A 17,298-nucleotide genomic window follows, 5' to 3' on the forward strand; every position below is an offset into this window, starting at 1 on the left:
AGGTCCCTTCCAACTCTAACCATTCTGTGATGTCCTAAAGCCAAATACATGGTCCTTGAATTGAGAGTGACACTTTTGGAGAATGTTAAAGTAAATCTGTTGGCTAAGTGAGAAGACAATCTCTCTTTCCATATGTACTGTTGTATTAAAAGGCTATTTACTCTTCTCAATCGCTGCCTGATGAGCTCCTCATTGAGGCACCCCCCTGACAGGGAGGGTGGTAGGTATAAAGGAAGTACTTACCTCGAGTGCTGTGTTCAGTTCTGGGCCCCTCACTATAAGAAGGATGTTGAGATTCTGGAGCATGTTCAGAGAAGAGCCACAAGGGCTCTGGAGAACAAGCCTGATGAGGAGCGGCTGAGGGAACTGGGCTTGTTCAGCCTGGAGAAGAGAAGGCTGAGGGGAGACCTCATCACCACCTACAACTGCCTCAAGGGAGCTTGGAGAGAGGTGGGTGCTGGTCTCTTCTCCCAGGTGATGGGGGATAGAACAAGGGGAAACGGCACCAAGCTGTGCCAAGGGAGGTTCAGGTTAGAGATAAGGAGGAAGTTCTTTCCTGAGAGGGTCGTCAGAAGCTGGAACAGGCTGCCCAGGGAGGTGGTGGAGTCACCATCCCTGGATGTGTTTAAAGAGCGGGTAGATGAGGTACTTAAGGATATGGTTTAGTGGGTAGACAGGAACGGTTGGACGTGATGATCTCAGAGGTCTTTTCCAACTGAGCGATTCTGTGAAGAACCTTGGGCTGTCCAGGCTCTTCACCTGTTAGCACTGATGCCTATTTTAGCCCTTTAAACCCATAGTTAAATTAAAAGTTAACTTATTTAATTCAGCGTTAATATTGAAAATTGACAGCTAACATGGTTAACATTAACATTTGGTTTAATTGAACAGGGTCATCTGGCAGCTCTATGCCATTCCAGTGCAAAAAAAAATTCCCTTCACATAAGTTGCAGAAGGATTGCATTATGTTTTGATGACTGAGATAAACACTGCAGAGTAGTGTTCTTTTGGTACCGTACTACACACACATGAAATCTATAATTGTTTTAAAACTAGCAAAGATGCCACGATGATAGAGTTAATTTCTACATAGGTTTTGATACTGAAGGAGATAAAGCACGTTTGTTTATGTTGCGTAAGAAACTAGGCCTTGCAAACTCAAGAAATTCAGAGCTGAAGGACACAAAACTGCTCATGTACCCATACCCAACATACTTAAGATTTGTGCGCAGTTATGTGCGTGATTATCAGGAAGGAAACACTGCAAAGCAAGGAAAGCCCCAAACCCTCTGAAAATACGACCTTTTTCCTAGTATGCACACTGAGTTTGAACTTAATTTTCACTTCAGTTTTTCTCTCTTAGAATTAGAAAAAATAGTACTTCATCCCAAATGAGGTTTTATTAAGAATAAAATACGCTTTTTTAGGACAAGCAGGAGGTCTTATTACAGATCTGAAAAATCCTTTTAAAGATTTGATGCAGTCCTCTATAGGAGCATTCATAGGAGCAGTCCTCTATGTACAAGTTAGTCTGGATTCATAAAAAGGTGAGAGGCCTATAAATGACAGGTTTTGTTTGATTAATGAAAGCAGCGAACCAAAAGACCCCAAACATCACAAGTTTGTTTTGTAGAGTGACCAGAGGAATTATTTCCAATGGGTTTATTTTGCCTCTCAAGGAATTTATCATCGGAGACGTGAAGATAAGTCATTGACTCATGGTCTTTCTCTTCCCAGACTTCTCCATGTAATTACAGGCATAGCTTTTATCATGTTAGACACAAACCGTTTACAGGAGATTTGGGTATGTTTTGGTTTGTGATGCCAGCGGATTGTTTTGCAGGTGAAAAAGTCAACATTCAGAATTTTACTTGAAATTCCAATGCAAAACTTGGCTTCAAATCGTTTGGTCTCCAAGCCAAAGAACACATACATTTCTTAAGTATTTGAAAAGAGTCTTTAAAGAAAAAAACATCACTAATCATAAATTGTGGACAATCATTTTTTAAATGAACGAGGCCCTTAATTTTGACCTATTAATATGTACAACTACAGTCTCTTACCATGATTTAGATACTATTTTAGAGGACCTTGTAAATAAGGGGGAAGGAATATTTTCAGTAAGAAGCAATGCTGTTTGCTTGACATTGTTGACCTCCTTCAGAACTTTTCCATGTGATTTTTAGTGTACAGTTGTTTTCATTTAAATCCCATTCTTACCTGATTAACTGAAATTCCAGTGTCATGTTTGACATTAAAGCTTTAGTAATAATAATGCAAATTCATTATTATGACTTCAAGAGAACTTTTGCATACAGAATTAACAGTATCTCTGAAAGCAAACACAAAACAAATTGGCATACCTCTCAAACTTAAACTCGTGCATCTTTCAGTATGTCTTCTGAGTGATTGATTTTAAGGTAATATAGAAAACGCGTATTTCATACAGAAAATTTGCTTTTGAGTTTTGTCTAAGACTTCATTTCAGCATGACTGAAGCAAATAATTTTAACTGGAAAACTTTTTAGGAGCATACTAATATTGTCATTAACTGATCCTCTAAAATTCTAAGTGATCTTTTACTGATTGTGTTTGCTTTTTATTTAAAGGGAGAGAGATATGCATGGTAATCTGACTTTTAGGAAATACTTGATGGCGATTTTTAGCTCCTACGTAATAACCGGTTCTCCTAAAAGTAGACGCTGTTCAGATAGTATTTTTAAAGGTCAGTTTATTTTGCTATACTTCAAATTATTCCTACAACTACAAAGGAATTACTTTCAAGAAATGAAGTGATCTTTGGTGCTCCAATGTAGTCTATTGGCAGAAGAAGCTTTGCAAGCCTCATAATTTGGAGAAGGGTTTTACTCTGCCTGATTCATGCATATCTCTCTCTCTCTCTCCTTCTGTGCTTTAGCTCGTGCTCTAACACTGTGTTAAACAAAAGGATGTTTTTCTGCCTTGTATTTGAGACAGTTAAAAGCTAATCCTTATCTATGGTGTATTTTAAAGTGTTCTCATTGATTAATATAAAGACTTGCTTTTCTTCCTGTGCTGTCTCTGCAGTTTATAGGATGCAGTCATGTTATGCTTCTTTTAATTTTAATGACCGTTTGCTTTGCTTTTCCTTCTTTTTGTGCTACAAACATAGTGGATTTATGGTCTGTGGGGTGCATTATGGGCGAAATGGTTTGCCACAAAATCCTCTTTCCAGGAAGGGACTGTATCCTTGTGCTGCTGCAGCAGGTTGAATTAGTTAGGAAGTGATTAACCTTTTTATTGATGTTGTGTCATGAAAATGCGTATTGTACGATTTTTTTTTTTTTATTAAATGAACATGGATTTTCTTTTCTTGTGATACACTTAAAAAAAAATTAAGAGCTTCATTTATATTCTAGCTGCACCTAGCAGTAGGACATAGTCTCTGCTGGTCCTGTAGTTAGCATCCGTTCACCTTCGCTCGTTTTCATTACACACGCTTTTTATAGTCACTTCATGTGTGTGTGTCTAGATTCTTTTATTTACTTTCTTTTAATAACTATCTTTTATGTTAATACCATTGCATTTTGTTTTCAGTTGACATTTGGTCAGTTGGGTGCATCATGGGAGAAATGATCAAAGGTGGTGTTTTATTTCCTGGTACAGATCGTATCCTTACCTTTGGCCTAGGATGTAGTTGTAAAAGGTCAAAAGATACTGCAGCAATACAGTTCCGGATTAAGGTGGTTCTACTTTTTAAAGTACTGTTTTTAAACTGCCTTTTCAAAATACAATTTGCGAGCTCGTTATTTTGGTTCCAGGAAGCTGCAGAAATGTCTACAGTTGTACGATTTAAAGCAAAACCACAACAGAGCATTAATGAGTATGACTGTCTTTAAAGATTAATACTAAGCAAGATGAACAAAATACCACTTGGGCAAGCAGGCTTATTTTTCTTTTTTTCATTTTTCCTTTTTTTTCCCCCCTCTTTTTTATTTTCCTTTTTCCGATTTAATATAGTGTCTATCCATTGCTTTTGGATGTCGTCACATTTAAGACAGATTTCTTTTGTTTAGGTGGTGTTTTACTGGTTCACGTGCATTGGGTTTTGCTTTGGAGATCATTTTTATGTAATAAGTAACTAATCTTGTTTACTACTCGAGCATGTTGGCAGTTATTCTTTACCTTTTATAGGAAATGTTCACAAAAAATTCCTAACCAGCTTCATTAGTTACACTCTGGAGTTCTATATTTCTGTATGCAGCATTCTTACTGCAAACAGCTTTCAGAAATACCTGGCACTTCTCTCCTTCTGTTCTTTGAATGGCTTGGTGGTATCTGAATGGGTTGTCCTGTCAACACCACTTCAGAGAAAGGGTCTGCTCTAAGCAAACAGAGCTGAAATCTGTGGATCATCGCTAAAATTAGTGGATCTGTTTGGAATGTGGCATCACTCCAGTTCAGAAATCTGGTTTTGCTGCAAGTTAACTGATATAGTACTGTTTAGGTGAAGACTGGGTGAAGATTTTGAGGCAGATCCTGGGCACTTTCCAACAGCTCTGTCATTGTATGAGCTTCACCGTGCTTAGCTTTATGCATCTGGCTTGCTAGCATGGCTTTTCAATTTAGGCTCAGTGCCATACCATGTAAATACTTTTATTTATTTAATTTTTTTTCCAAGGCCTGTACCAAAGCACTGTAGAGCTTGAAAATCCTCATATAAAGGTCTGCTGTTAGTGGGGAAGGCTGCTACATCTGACTGAAGGTTTAGGTAGCCCAGTATCCAGTCTTTGATGGTAACCAAAAAGAAAAAGTTGGGGAGACAATATGAATAAGTATATATAAAATCTTACCTGAGTTTTCTCCCAGTGTCTAACCATTGAACTGTGCAGGCTGAGATTTCACCCTTTGTGTGCCCAGTGGTGCTCCACATTGTGTGTCCTTAGTGAGGGATTGGTCCCCTGGGAGAGTCCAGGACTGGGCTGAGTTATTGAGATGAGAGCGAAGGACAAAGCACCTACACCACAGGGTAATTCTCACGAGTGCTTTGGTGATGTGTAGCAGTTTGACTACTGTGGATACGTGTTCAGATCAGGAAGTGAGTTCTTCTCTAGAAGCCAAACAATGCCTTAATTTAAATTTGTTTAATAAATTTCATGAGTCTTTTAATAACCTCAGAAGTATATCCTTTGCTAGTTAATTATGATTCCAAATCAAAGACACGTTGCCTTGACTACTCTGTCATAGGCTTGCCTTGTTTCTCTGTTTTCTCTGAGAAGGCAGTCCTGATTAATAATGATGAACTTGATATTTGATTGTCATATTCTGTGTTTTCTCCCTGTTGGTCATTTCACATGGTTTTAACATAACTTTCTAGCTGGAAATCAGACACAGTGTTTTTCTTAGCTGGATAACCTTAGATATTGATCAATGGAATAAAGTTATAGAGCAGCTAGGGACACCATGCCCCGAATTTATGAAGAAATTACAGCCTACAGTCCGAACTTACGTGGAGAACAGACCCAAATATGCTGGCTACAGTTTTGAAAAACTCTTTCCAGATGTCCTTTTCCCAGCGGATTCTGAACACAATAAGCTTAAAGGTAAGGTCTCTCTTTTGTGTATTGTGTATTTCAAAACTTTTAAAACTGTGATGTATTCAACAGAAATGTTATCTTGGTTTTGTTCACTATAAAAATCTACCACTAAGGATTTAAATATTGCAATATTTTTATCATAGGAGAGGGTGAATGTGCAGCTTACTCTGCTTCCTCATCTCTCTGAAGCAGCTCCTATTCTGGAGTTGCCCTAATAAAGAAAAGTAAATGCATATATTCCTCTCAGTGACAGATGCCAACATGATTTAGAGAAGAGTGGAGCAGGGTGCGTGGAATAGAAGTTGTGTAAGCAACTTCTTCTTTCTCTGAGGATGAAGAGAAAGTTTTAATACTCATGATACATAGATACCCTGTAGTTACTGAAATAACTTACTGGTTCTAATAGTCACCTACTCAGTGGAGCCACAGACTTACCATATTTTGTGACTAATATGTGACAGTCTTTCCCCCGTAAACTGTAAGAGAGGTGTCGTAGGTGTTTCCTGCTGCTATTCCAGACAAGGCTGTACTGTATTATGTGCACTATGTACCCACTAGGCTAAGCAGGAAATCTCACTTTTGCAGCAAGTCAAGCAAGGGATTTGTTATCAAAAATGCTGGTTATCGATGCTTCTAAAAGGATCTCTGTGGATGAAGCCCTGCAGCACCCATACATCAATGTTTGGTATGATCCATCAGAAGCAGAAGCTGTAAGTTCTTGTTTTAGGTCTCTGGTTAGAAAGGTACTGTACTAAAGCAAACTTTTTGTGAGGCTTGATATAGCTGCTTGGAAGAAGATTATTGCATGATCTACACATTTCACTAAAAGCTTAACTGAGCCATAATAATTTTTAATAACATTGATTGATTGACACGTTTATGGGTGCAAACTTGCAGGTAGCTGAAGTACCTGTGCCGGGGTGTGTGTGTGTGTGTGTTTGTGTATAATTGCATATAATCTTCTGGACGTGTAGTAATGTATCTGTAATCTTTTATATAGGGGTCTGATTTACTGAGCTTCAGTTGTTTCATTGTGGTTTGATTGAGTAGGATTCTGAGGTATTTATTCTTGGGCAAGATAAATATTTTCATTAGTTGTAGCAGTTGACAGTGCTCTTAAGCTAGAAATAGGTGTTTCAGCAAAATCTGAGCACAAGATCTGAGCTTACAGTTATCACACTAATGGACAAAAGGATTAATTGAAAATTTTTCTTAAAAAATTAATTTTAGGACAATTTCAGCATGTGACAAAAGTCTCATTTTTTTAAGAGAAAGGTGGTTGGTGATGGGCCACTAAGAATAGAAAAAGATGCTTGTTTTAAATGGTGCAGTTAGAATTCTGCTGACCTGTAATAGCTAGAGGGGAAATGTAGTAATTAACAGGACGCAGGTAGAAAGGGCTGCTTGGGCTGGAGACTGCTGAACTTAGGAGCATTTTTACCAGACTGTTCAGTTTCTGTTTTAGTTATTACACTAATGTAAGCAGATTTGCTAATCACAAGTTTAAAATATCTAGCAGCATCTAGAAAACAGACGGCGTATGAGAGAATTTATGACCATGTAAATAGAGTGATTTTTTTAAACTGGGTTCATATTTTGAATGCTTTGTTTTAATTTTTAATTTATTCTGGGTTTTATCCCTTTTTATTGCTTTATCATGACTTAATTTTGTTTTTCAGCCCCCACCAAAGATACCAGATAAGCAGTTAGATGAGAGGGAGCACACGATAGAAGAATGGAAAGGTAAGGACATTTAAAATGTACTAAAGCTTTTGGACAGTAGGCTGGGCCCCGAGGATTACTGCTGAGGTTCTTCTGAACATCCTAACAGTATATACTTAAACTGCTTGGAACGGCAAGGGATAGATCAGTGCTTTACAACCTCTGGATTTTCGGGACACTGAAAATCTTTCTATGAAGGTGCTGAAACTTTTAAGTGTGAACTTAAGAGTGAACTTTAAGTTCACTCAGTTGTAGACCTGCTCATTTCAGTCACCTTTTGTAAACCATAAAGCAGTGTTTTTAGGGAGGGTAACTCCTCTGGACAAACTGTTAACAGTTAAAAAAGAGGCAGGAGTTTGAGCAGCGTAAGTCTGAAGTAGAAGCACTAATATGCTTAAGGGAAGAGCATATTAGCAATAACTGTACTCTTTGAAATCAAACAGAGGATTTGAAAGCAGCAGCCATAAAGAGTGTTAGAAATGGGCAAGATAGTGAGTTACAGCTAGTGTGGGAGGTGCTGATGGTTACCAGCTGTGGGATCCTGGAAAAGCAGCTGGGGTTGAGGTGTGGAATGGATCACAGTATGACATAATAGTCGTACCTCCAAGAGCATGATTTTTAGTGTTCAGAACTGGCTTGGTATCTGTATTTCCTGGCTGCATATGAGGCATAAAACGATAAAAGTATAAGGGGAGCAAACATCTTTGTTACTTGTAAAGCTTGTGCTTCATTTCGAAATGACTTCTTACAGGTCCAGTGTTATTGCAGAGGCTCTAGTGCAAAGAAAACAATGCAGATCCAGATTGCTGTGCAGGCTGTAAATGTGGCATCTAAGCAAGAATTTAGCGCATTGGACGATCTAATACTTTGTACTGAAAAAGTCTAGAAAGGGATATTAGACCTGTGTAACCTTTTTATCCCCAGAGGAAAAAAAGCAGGGAAATGTTTCATGAATAATTTTTGACAGTGTCATTGCGTTGGCTGGTAATGGACACAAGTCTGTACAACCTAATTCAACCACACTTAAGTCGTTTTCCATTGGAAACGGAGTTTTACTTGTAAAGGCAGAATTACGGGAATTCTCTTGCCATCCTCCTTCCAAGCAAAGTTATTTCCCTTTTGAAGCAGATGTGCTTGAGGGTAAGTATTTCAAGCAGTCTGGAGTTTACTTTTGAGACTCCTACAGACCTTGAAATTATAATTGTTAAATGCTTTTTCTCTCCAACTGTTTGTACATTGCGTTAGTTTGCCACTGACAGATAAGAAGCAATGTTCTGAAAGTCAGTTCTTATGAGTTGTATTTAACATGTTTAGTCCTTTCTTTCTTTTGTTACTTCTGTAGATTCACAGCTGAAGGGTTTTTTTGCGTAATAAGCTGCCACTAGCCTAGGAACCTTCTGGCCAGTACACGGGGCATATGATTCATGTCACAAGCACTTCTAACCTGTTTATGGATGAGGAACTTCTGTAACTGGAAGATAAAGTTGCTGCTCTCACTTGGAGTGGCTGCTTATGTGCCAGTAGCGTATTCCATTTCATGGTGATCTGGACCTTTAGATGTTGTTGCTGAGGAAATTTAGTGGCAAATGTGTGTTGGGAGGATGTCTGGGCTTGTTCCTGCCTCTTCCTTTGAAGACGGCTGATCGAGTGTCTGTGCCAAAGCAGCCGTTGATAAAAACTGAATGGTCATTACGACTCAGCTGAACCTCAGGACCCCAGGCAGCCTGGACAGAGGATTCTTAGAGCAATGTCAGTGTGTTCTTGAAAATGCCAGGCCATTGTAGCTCCAACAGAAAATAACTGTACGTTTTTATGTCACCTCCCAGTTGCTCTGAAGGCTACAGCCTGTTGTTCAAAACTGATTCTGAACAGTAATAAACCTGTGAAATTGAAGTATACAATGGGCAATGTATTATCAATCCAGTCTTGGGTTTGCAAATTCATTTTGCCTTCCTTTCTCTGCATTTTCAGAGTTGATATACAAGGAAGTCATGGACCTGGAGGAGAGAACCAAGAACGGGGTTATACGTGGACAACCAGCCCCTTTAGGTTGGTTACAATAAAAGCACAGTACAAAGCTACGTTGAGTTGTAGGTCAGGAGGGAGTGAAGCTGTTCAAGACATCCAAGAGTAGCCTAACTCAAAAATATGCCTTTTAAACTACCAATAACCTCTTGAATTCTCTGAGATATTGCTTATTTAAATAGAATGTATGAGGTTGACCTCTCTTTCTATTAACCTGGTAAACTCCTCTATTATTTTGCCCGTGTAACTGATGATTCATTCATTTCGGTCCCAAGAAACATCTTGGTATGTGCTGGTACTCTGCTGCCATAACCTGGTTAGATACGTAACTTGTAGCTGGCATGGTTTCAAATAAAGATATCACTACTACTTGGCATCTGTTAAGTAACAGAACAGGATTTTCAGCAACTTTCTGAATTTTGGAACAAAACGTGCCCCTTAACTGACCATTGATAGGACTCCACTTGCACTGGTGATGGCAGAAGTTGGACAGCTGTTGATGACTGCTCAGAGTCTGCTAGGCTGGCTATTCCTTAGACTGTGCTATTTTTTTCACTTAATCTGTAATCAAACCCAAACTGTGTAGGATAACACACTGTATGCTTATATGTGATGTGTAGAATTGTACTCTCAGGTTGAACTGGCTTATATCTATATGGTGGAGTTTACATTATTTTTCTACACCAAACATATCTCTGGAAGAATTCACTGTACACTGAAACATGCAGCAATATAGGCTTATTTCTGCTGAATGTTTACTTTGAAATTTGGTAGACAGTCAGAAACAAAGTAAGTAGCATGACACATAAAGCTATATTAAAATACAAACGTAAAATAACAATAAGTCATCAGAAGTAATCGAATATTAGAAAGGGTCTTCAGTGAAGACCTGAAGCCTTCCTTCTTAGTAAGCAATCAAGAGTATAATGGTTCAAAAGGAAGATTCAGCTAACTACTTATGTGAGAGCTGCTCATCAGTAGATGTAGCAGACTTCTAATCTGACCTTAGTCCTCTAGGAACTTGGGAACCATATGTGTCCAGACTGTGAAAAATCACTGTGTGTCTGAGATTAAATGTATGTGTTGTGGCTGGACACCAGCTATTTCCCAGCCTGAAGGGGAGGGTCTGATGGGGAAAAAAACCAGGCCGCTTCTTTCTTTATCAAAATTTGTAGATACATGCTAGCTTTGGGTTGCAACATTTCGTAGAGTATCTTGGCTCTGTCTTTATGTAGGGCTGTCTCTGTCTGTGATTTAACTTTCAGCTATTAGTATTTACACTTGACGGGTGTCATGCCATGTCAGTTCTGTGATTCCTTGCCATACCGTTCATTAAGCCCCACCTTAAAGATTTGTGAGGTTTTTAACTTTAACAGTGGATTGAGACGCATCTTTTCAAACTTGCTGAAACAGGGGGAAGTAGTGACTGCTAGGAAGAGAGAGACCAGTGCAAGTACTGAACCATGCAACTGTATCTGCAACTGATTTGCTGTTTTGTTTCTCATAGCACAGGTGCAGCAATGATCAATGGCTCTCAACATCCATCTTCATCGTCATCTGTCAATGATGTGTCTTCGATGTCAACAGATCCAACATTGGCCTCTGATACAGACAGCAGTCTAGAAACCTCAGCTGGACCTCTGGGTTGCTGTAGATGACTACTTGCTCTTTTGGGGGGTGGGAGGGGGGTCCTTTTAGTCATTAATAGGGCACCTTTAAAATTCAGTGGTATTTTTGAGTGTTTTTTCAAAAATAATCGTAGAATTCATCATCAAGTGCTGTAAGTTGTGTTAAAAGCAGCTACTTTTTTGCTGTAATTAACTGTAAAATATTAAACCTGATAATTTTTATTGTGGTTTTAAAATCTGCATATTTGCTTTACTATTATGCTGCTGATCTTTTTTTACTGAATTTGTAAGATTTGTTTTATCAAAGCACATATTAATGTTGTGGTCATTACCGTATAATGAATTATTTAAGATTTTATAGGTTTTCAATTTTTTAATTAGAATTTATTCCAAATGTTTTGTTCATGATATCCTTCAGAGTTTTATGCTTGGTCATATGTTCGTGTCCAGCTGGAGGGGAGAGGGAATACAGCGCAGCCAGCTGTAGTTTTGGGCATACTGCTACGGTACTGGCGCTGAATAAAACCCTTTTTTATTTTGGCCACTTGCCTACAGTACTTCAGCAAAGGCAACAATTAGTGAATTTTTTTTAGGGAAACAGTACACAATCCTTTGCAAAGTAACCTCATCTGTATGGTTTTACGAACTGAAGCAAGCAAAGCGTATCTTCAAAGCTGCAGAATTCTCTAGCCTAACAAAGTAATGTGATGTTTTCTGCGGAGCTGTGGCATGCCAAATCTTACGATCACCATAAAACATGAGGATACTTCATGAATAATACATTGCAGTGCAAATAAACTGTTTACTTCTAGCTTGTAGCCTGTTTTTGTACACACAAAACGAAGTGTATCCAGGATGTCTAGACCGCCAACAGGGACATCGAATGTGCTGTAGCTGTATTCTCATGTAATACGCGATTCTTTGGAGTTCTGTTTCTTACTAGTTTTGTCTGCTAAGGTGAGTGCTTTTTGGGTAGAAGAGGGAGTGACATGAATGCAACAGGGGCAAAACTTCAGCTGTTCTTTCTCCACCGAAAGTAACCGATTGCTAGAAACCGTGAAGTGGTAGAGAACCTCAGGATTTCTGCAGCTAATGCATTAAGTGAGCAATATTTGCCATCCAAAGGAGGGAGAAGTAGTGCTGTATAAAATGATATTTATCTCTTTTATTTCACCGTGAGACCAGTGTAGCAGAAATCTTAATAGTGGTTCATTTTAAGTCATAAATATTCAGTAGTTTTCAGCGCTGAAGTTCCAGGTTTCAATACGCTTTTTATAAAAAAGATATATTGAAATATATCCGAGTTACTAAACAGTCATGTAAAATGGTGCTGCTCCTCACAGAAGTATTTTAACTGTTTACATTTTATATTTACAGAATGATTTATGTATAACTGACTTAAGTTTATGTATGAGTTAAACAATCATTCAGAATTTATTCCTTTGGAAAATGCAGATTTTTAGTGAAGCTAGGCTGTATAATTGATTGCCTTGTGTAGATGCATATTTTGTGTAGTGAATTAGACTGTGAAGAGGGATTTAAATTAGTAGTGCTCACAAAAATGAGCATAAAAAAACACAGAAGTCTCGCCAGGCACAGAGCATAAGCAGATCATGTAACTGGCGAGGTTATCCAGGAATGACTGATGCTCTTCAGTGTGGTTCCTTCTGCTTGTGGGGTTAAATAGGTATCTTCTTGAAGTTCTAACTGAAAGAGGAAAACTTGCCTTTGCAGTAGGTTTCAGAGAAAATAGAAGTGACAGTAATGTTGTTGAAATCTAACGTGTCTTTTTAAAAAACATACAGGGTTGCAAGGAATAGCAGTGTCTCAAAGATTACTCAATTGATAAACTGCACAGTTGTTTTCCTGGCCTGGCTAGACTGCTGGTAAGTGCTGTGTGTGTCATTTTTGCTTTCCTCACGTGTATCTGATATTTCAGTATTGCCTTTCTAAACCACGTTTGTTAAGGCAGTTATTTTTGCGGGATCCTGCCAAATTGTGTATTACCTCAGAACAGGCAGGACGCGTTTGGATTCATCTAGCACTGGAACATGGAAAATCTGCTCAAGTTGAACAGAGACCAACAGAACAGTCGATTTTGTAGGTTTTTTAATCGAAGTTTAAGCTGTGAATTAAGCCAAAATTTTTGGTCGTACGACAGTACTCCGTTGTTATTTAGAGTTAAATGATATTCTGGTCAACCCAATGTAATGAAGTTAAGACTGGCAAAACTAACTCCTGATGCCTGTAAGTGCTGTAAAGAACAGAATTTGGTAAATGTAATTCCTCCTTAAATGTGTTTTGGACCCCTCTGGATTACAGTGGTGACTGAAATATTTTAAAACTTCAAAAGAATTTTTGTTATCGCTTTACAGTGTCCTAAAGAAAAACTGCTTTAAAACGAGTATTGAGTGAAACGGTCACTAGGCTTTTACCGCAGTGTGTTGTCAATAGCGACTTCATGGAGTTCAGGAGCTCTGAGGACCATTGAGCTTTTGGTCTTTTAAGGTAGGGTTGATGTATGCAGTGTAACTGAGCTACGTGAAACAGGATTACTGTGATAAGGCCAGAGCTTTGCCTGCAGGAACCTAGAGTTCTCTTTTGGCACCATCTGCATAGCACTGTTGCTTTTTTGTAAAATTATTTTTTTTCAGGTGCTTGCATTTTAGGCAAATTAAAGTGATGGCAAATTTCAAAGACAAGAAAATCAGATTCGGTAACCGAATTATCACAACAACATGCTAGTCTGAAGTTCCCTTTTTATTTGTTGAAATATAAAATGATTTCATAGATAGTTGTACGCTGCCACAGATAGCAAACAAATGGGGAGCTAGAGTTCAGCTGTGTTTGTCTATTGTTGTGTTGTTAGCTCATATACTATCTAATACACTGTACAATTTAATCTTAAATTATTATTAAGCTATATTTTAGTGTATGATTTCAAAATCTTCTCATGACAACAGGCTTCACTGAAGTGCTTTCCTCTTCTTGGGCTGTTCTAATCCACTGGGAGTTGGTAGGGAGTGAATTACAGTGAGCTGTGCCTGATTTCTTATATCAGGTGAGGTTAAAAGTTGAGCAGTACTAATAATAATAATAATAATTATTTTCACCTTCGATGGTCAGAGGTGTGGCAGGCATCAAGGATAAAATAGCTCCTCTCCTGTTGTAGAAGTAGGTTCGTCACGATTTTGAAATAGAATTGTGGAGGGAAATAGTAATTACTGTGTGCTGCACCTCTGTGAAGTCTTTTGTTGATGGAAGACGGTGGGGTCAGAATAGAGGTTTTTGTACATTAGTGTGTGTACGAGAGATCCATCAGCTGAACAGCCTTGGACCAGCCTGTCTGACCTGGACGCTGCTATTGCATGAATAGCCTTGGCACTTTTCCCCATGTAGGCACTGTGCTGCTTGGCTTTTTAGCTGAAAAGAACCTTTCTGTGCTTTATGTAGTAGTATCTTTCTGGATAGGCATTCCAGCTAGACACAAAGGTAATATCGGCATAAACTGTTTGGGGAGCCCCCCTGCCAACACAGGTGTGAGTTTAGGGGAGGATGCAGTGGTTGTGGCAACAGCACCCTCTGCTGCCTCCGTGTCCAAGTACGCGGCGTGGTACTGACAGGGGTTTGCTTCCCTGGATACACGGCTGATTTCGTTAGCGAGCCAAAATTAAGCACCTCGACAGGCGTTTGCATGAACATAATGCTCCTGCGTTAAGGTATATGGCATTCATCTCAACACTGCATGAAGAAAAACGATCAAACAGCCAGTGCGGGTGGGCAGTTCCTACCTATCCAGTCATCCAAAGGGAAAGACGTTAAATGTTTCTCAGTTAAGATTTCGGGGCGAAGGGGAGAAGACAGTTCAGCTTACACTTGGTCTTACTGTTTCAAGTTGCTGAAGGAAGTGAATTACTGTTTCTAGATTCATTTCATTTGCTGTTGGCAGCAGCTTGTCCATGCCGTTACATTTTATTTTCCTGTCAGTGTTTTGGTTCTTACAGGTTGAGGACTGGAGCTGAAGGAGAGCTGTCTGCATTTTTCAGTAGGATTAGAAAGAGGGTTTTAATGGAGAGATGTGATGACACTCTACTGCCTACCCAAATTATCAGTAAATTTAATTTATTCTTAGTTAAGGGCACTGGATAAAAGTGGTGTTTTAAGTGATCTCTTTCACCCCTTCTTCAGATATCTCTGCATTACAAAAAAACGTGTAATGAGTCAGATCACTTTGTGTTTCTACTTCTGCAGTTAACAATTTAAGCTAGGTTTTCTTGAACTACCTCACACAAACTTTCTATGTTTCTTAAGTAAGCAAAGCTAACCCTTGGTATTGGAACTACACTGAATGTGAATAGAAAATACACTTCCTTTAGCATAATAAACCTACTGGCCAATGTTGAGACAATATCAGTAAGTATGTTTCTTATATATTTCACGTAAGATGTTCATGTGTAATATATAGCTCGTGTACAATAATGTACATCTAGATTATTGTGTTAGCTGTAAATTGGTGATTTTATTATTGTAGTCTGGTTTTGTAGGTAGAAATAGCTTACTAGTAATTGTCAGCTCATCCTTTACATTTTACAAAAGGAATAAATCTTGGTAAGCTTTGCATACAGATGAATTACTTTTGTAGGCCCAATATCTAGTCTATTTTTGAGAGTTCTTTAACTTTTATTACTAAAGTTGAGAAGAAAAAAAAAGCCACCCTAATTATTGTGATCATTCCTTCTGCCCCTTTTGAAGTGTATCCTTAGTTTTACTTTGTCCCAAGAAATATGAAGGGAGAGCTACACCATTAAAAATACTGGGAAAAACTGTAAATTGTTTTTTCTTCCCCACATTCGATACCTTTTCCCGCTTTTCCTTCATTCCCTCCAAAGAAGCTGTTGGTGGGGCATGACGGAGAACATTGTGGTTTTTTTAATCATTCATGCCATAGGTCATTACGTGTGCACCACTGGAATGTATACATTGTTATCTAGTATGTCAATTGGTTATAACGATATTTTAAATAAAAAAGGAAAGAAAAAAAAAAGGTTTGACCGCTATGCACGTAATGTTTCTTCATTGCTAGGCCGGAATGGATTTTTGTATGGATTTCATAACAAGGGTGCAGTTGGAGATTTATTAGCATCGGTCCTTCGTGAGAACTCATCTGGTTTTAATGGTATTTAAAGTCCTGTCTTGTGTGTGAGCTCACCTGAGGGCAAAGTGACATATTTCTTCCACTTCTCCACTCCCATGGTTTTTGGATGTGCCATAGACTGATAATACTGAGTGTGTTTGCAACCACTGGAATCTGTTCTTACTTCCTTGCTGCCAACTCTAGCTTCCTTCTTTCTTGGAAATACGGTGCTGACACCCTGCATTGCAGAAAGAGGTAAGCCCTGGGCTGTCCAGTGTATGGAAGGAGGACCCAGTCCCTGTGCCCTCAGCAAAATCTTTCACAAAACTGAGTCTCGGAGAAGCTGAAGACTGACTCGTGAAGCATACTTACTGGAGAGCTAATGGGTGCCAGGATCACTTGCTGCACTGGCACCTCTGTAGTGGGGCTAAATCCTAACGTGATGCATTTCATTGCCTTCATTTCCAGCAGGCTCTCAGCATTTCTTTAGACGAAGACTCAAGACACCCTTCAGCTGTGTTGGTCTGCATGCTGTTACTTCTTGAAGGGAAAGGTGCTGTGACCATGGGCAGTACAGTGCAGCCTGCTTTGTTTCTCTGGACCAGCTATTGGTGAGGTGCTCTTCTAAGAGTGTGGTGAGGCTCAGAGATGCTCTTTTTATATGCATATGTTAGCATAAATTGTAGCTGATTCCAAGTAATATATTAATATATAGCAAGGCCTGAGACAGTCTTAAGTCCACCCAAGGGTTTGTCTGTGGGTGAGCATCCCAGAACCAAAATGCTCCATAGTGCTGCTGACTTGCATGGACCTCACTAGCAAATGTAGATAATCGGTAAGCTATGAACGACCTACAGAAGTTTTTTTGTCATTTTGGAATGCTGCTGTTTGGCTTTGGAGTACTTTTTTTTAAGCATACACTCACGTTGGGTTTATTTCACTGAAAATTTTTTTGCACTTTTTTGTCTGCCTAATACTGGAAGGAGGGGTGTTCTACACTGGGAAGATTGTACAGGTAAAGCTACGATAAAAATGCATTTACTAAATTCCAGGAGCCTTTTGTCATATCCTATTAACACTAACAACCCTGTGTCTTGTAAATGCTTCTGAGAAAGCCAGCACCTTAAACTGGGGACTGTAGTAAGTGAAAGGTCTGTAAAACGAGGAGTGTGCTCTTAGATCCATGAAGTTGGCAAATGATGTGGTGGGAAAG

At 38.9% G+C, this 17,298-nt stretch overlaps 1 protein-coding gene across 2 annotated transcripts; it reads left to right on the forward strand.

Moving 5' to 3' along the window:
• Window positions 1-3,581: 3,581 nt before the first annotated feature.
• LOC104548739 (mitogen-activated protein kinase 8-like) lies at window positions 3,582-11,762 on the forward strand. Of its 2 annotated transcripts, XM_010194844.1 has the most exons (6): window positions 3,582-3,648; window positions 5,400-5,582; window positions 6,162-6,286; window positions 7,256-7,319; window positions 9,270-9,347; window positions 10,831-11,762. In XM_010194844.1, exons 1-6 carry the CDS (start codon window positions 3,603-3,605, stop codon window positions 10,845-10,847), a joined length of 513 nt encoding a protein of 170 aa, XP_010193146.1. In that variant the 5' UTR covers window positions 3,582-3,602; the 3' UTR covers window positions 10,848-11,762. The 2 variants fall into 2 exon arrangements, with proteins under 2 accessions (XP_010193146.1, XP_010193145.1); XM_010194843.1 differs by lacking the exon at window positions 3,582-3,648 and having other exon boundaries at window positions 5,357-5,582; window positions 10,836-11,762.
• Window positions 11,763-17,298: the final 5,536 nt, after the last annotated feature.

The sequence above is a fragment of the Mesitornis unicolor genome, unplaced genomic scaffold (genome assembly GCF_000695765.1).
Source record: "Mesitornis unicolor isolate BGI_N332 unplaced genomic scaffold, ASM69576v1 scaffold16671, whole genome shotgun sequence".
NCBI classification, from domain to species: Eukaryota; Metazoa; Chordata; class Aves; order Mesitornithiformes; family Mesitornithidae; genus Mesitornis; species Mesitornis unicolor.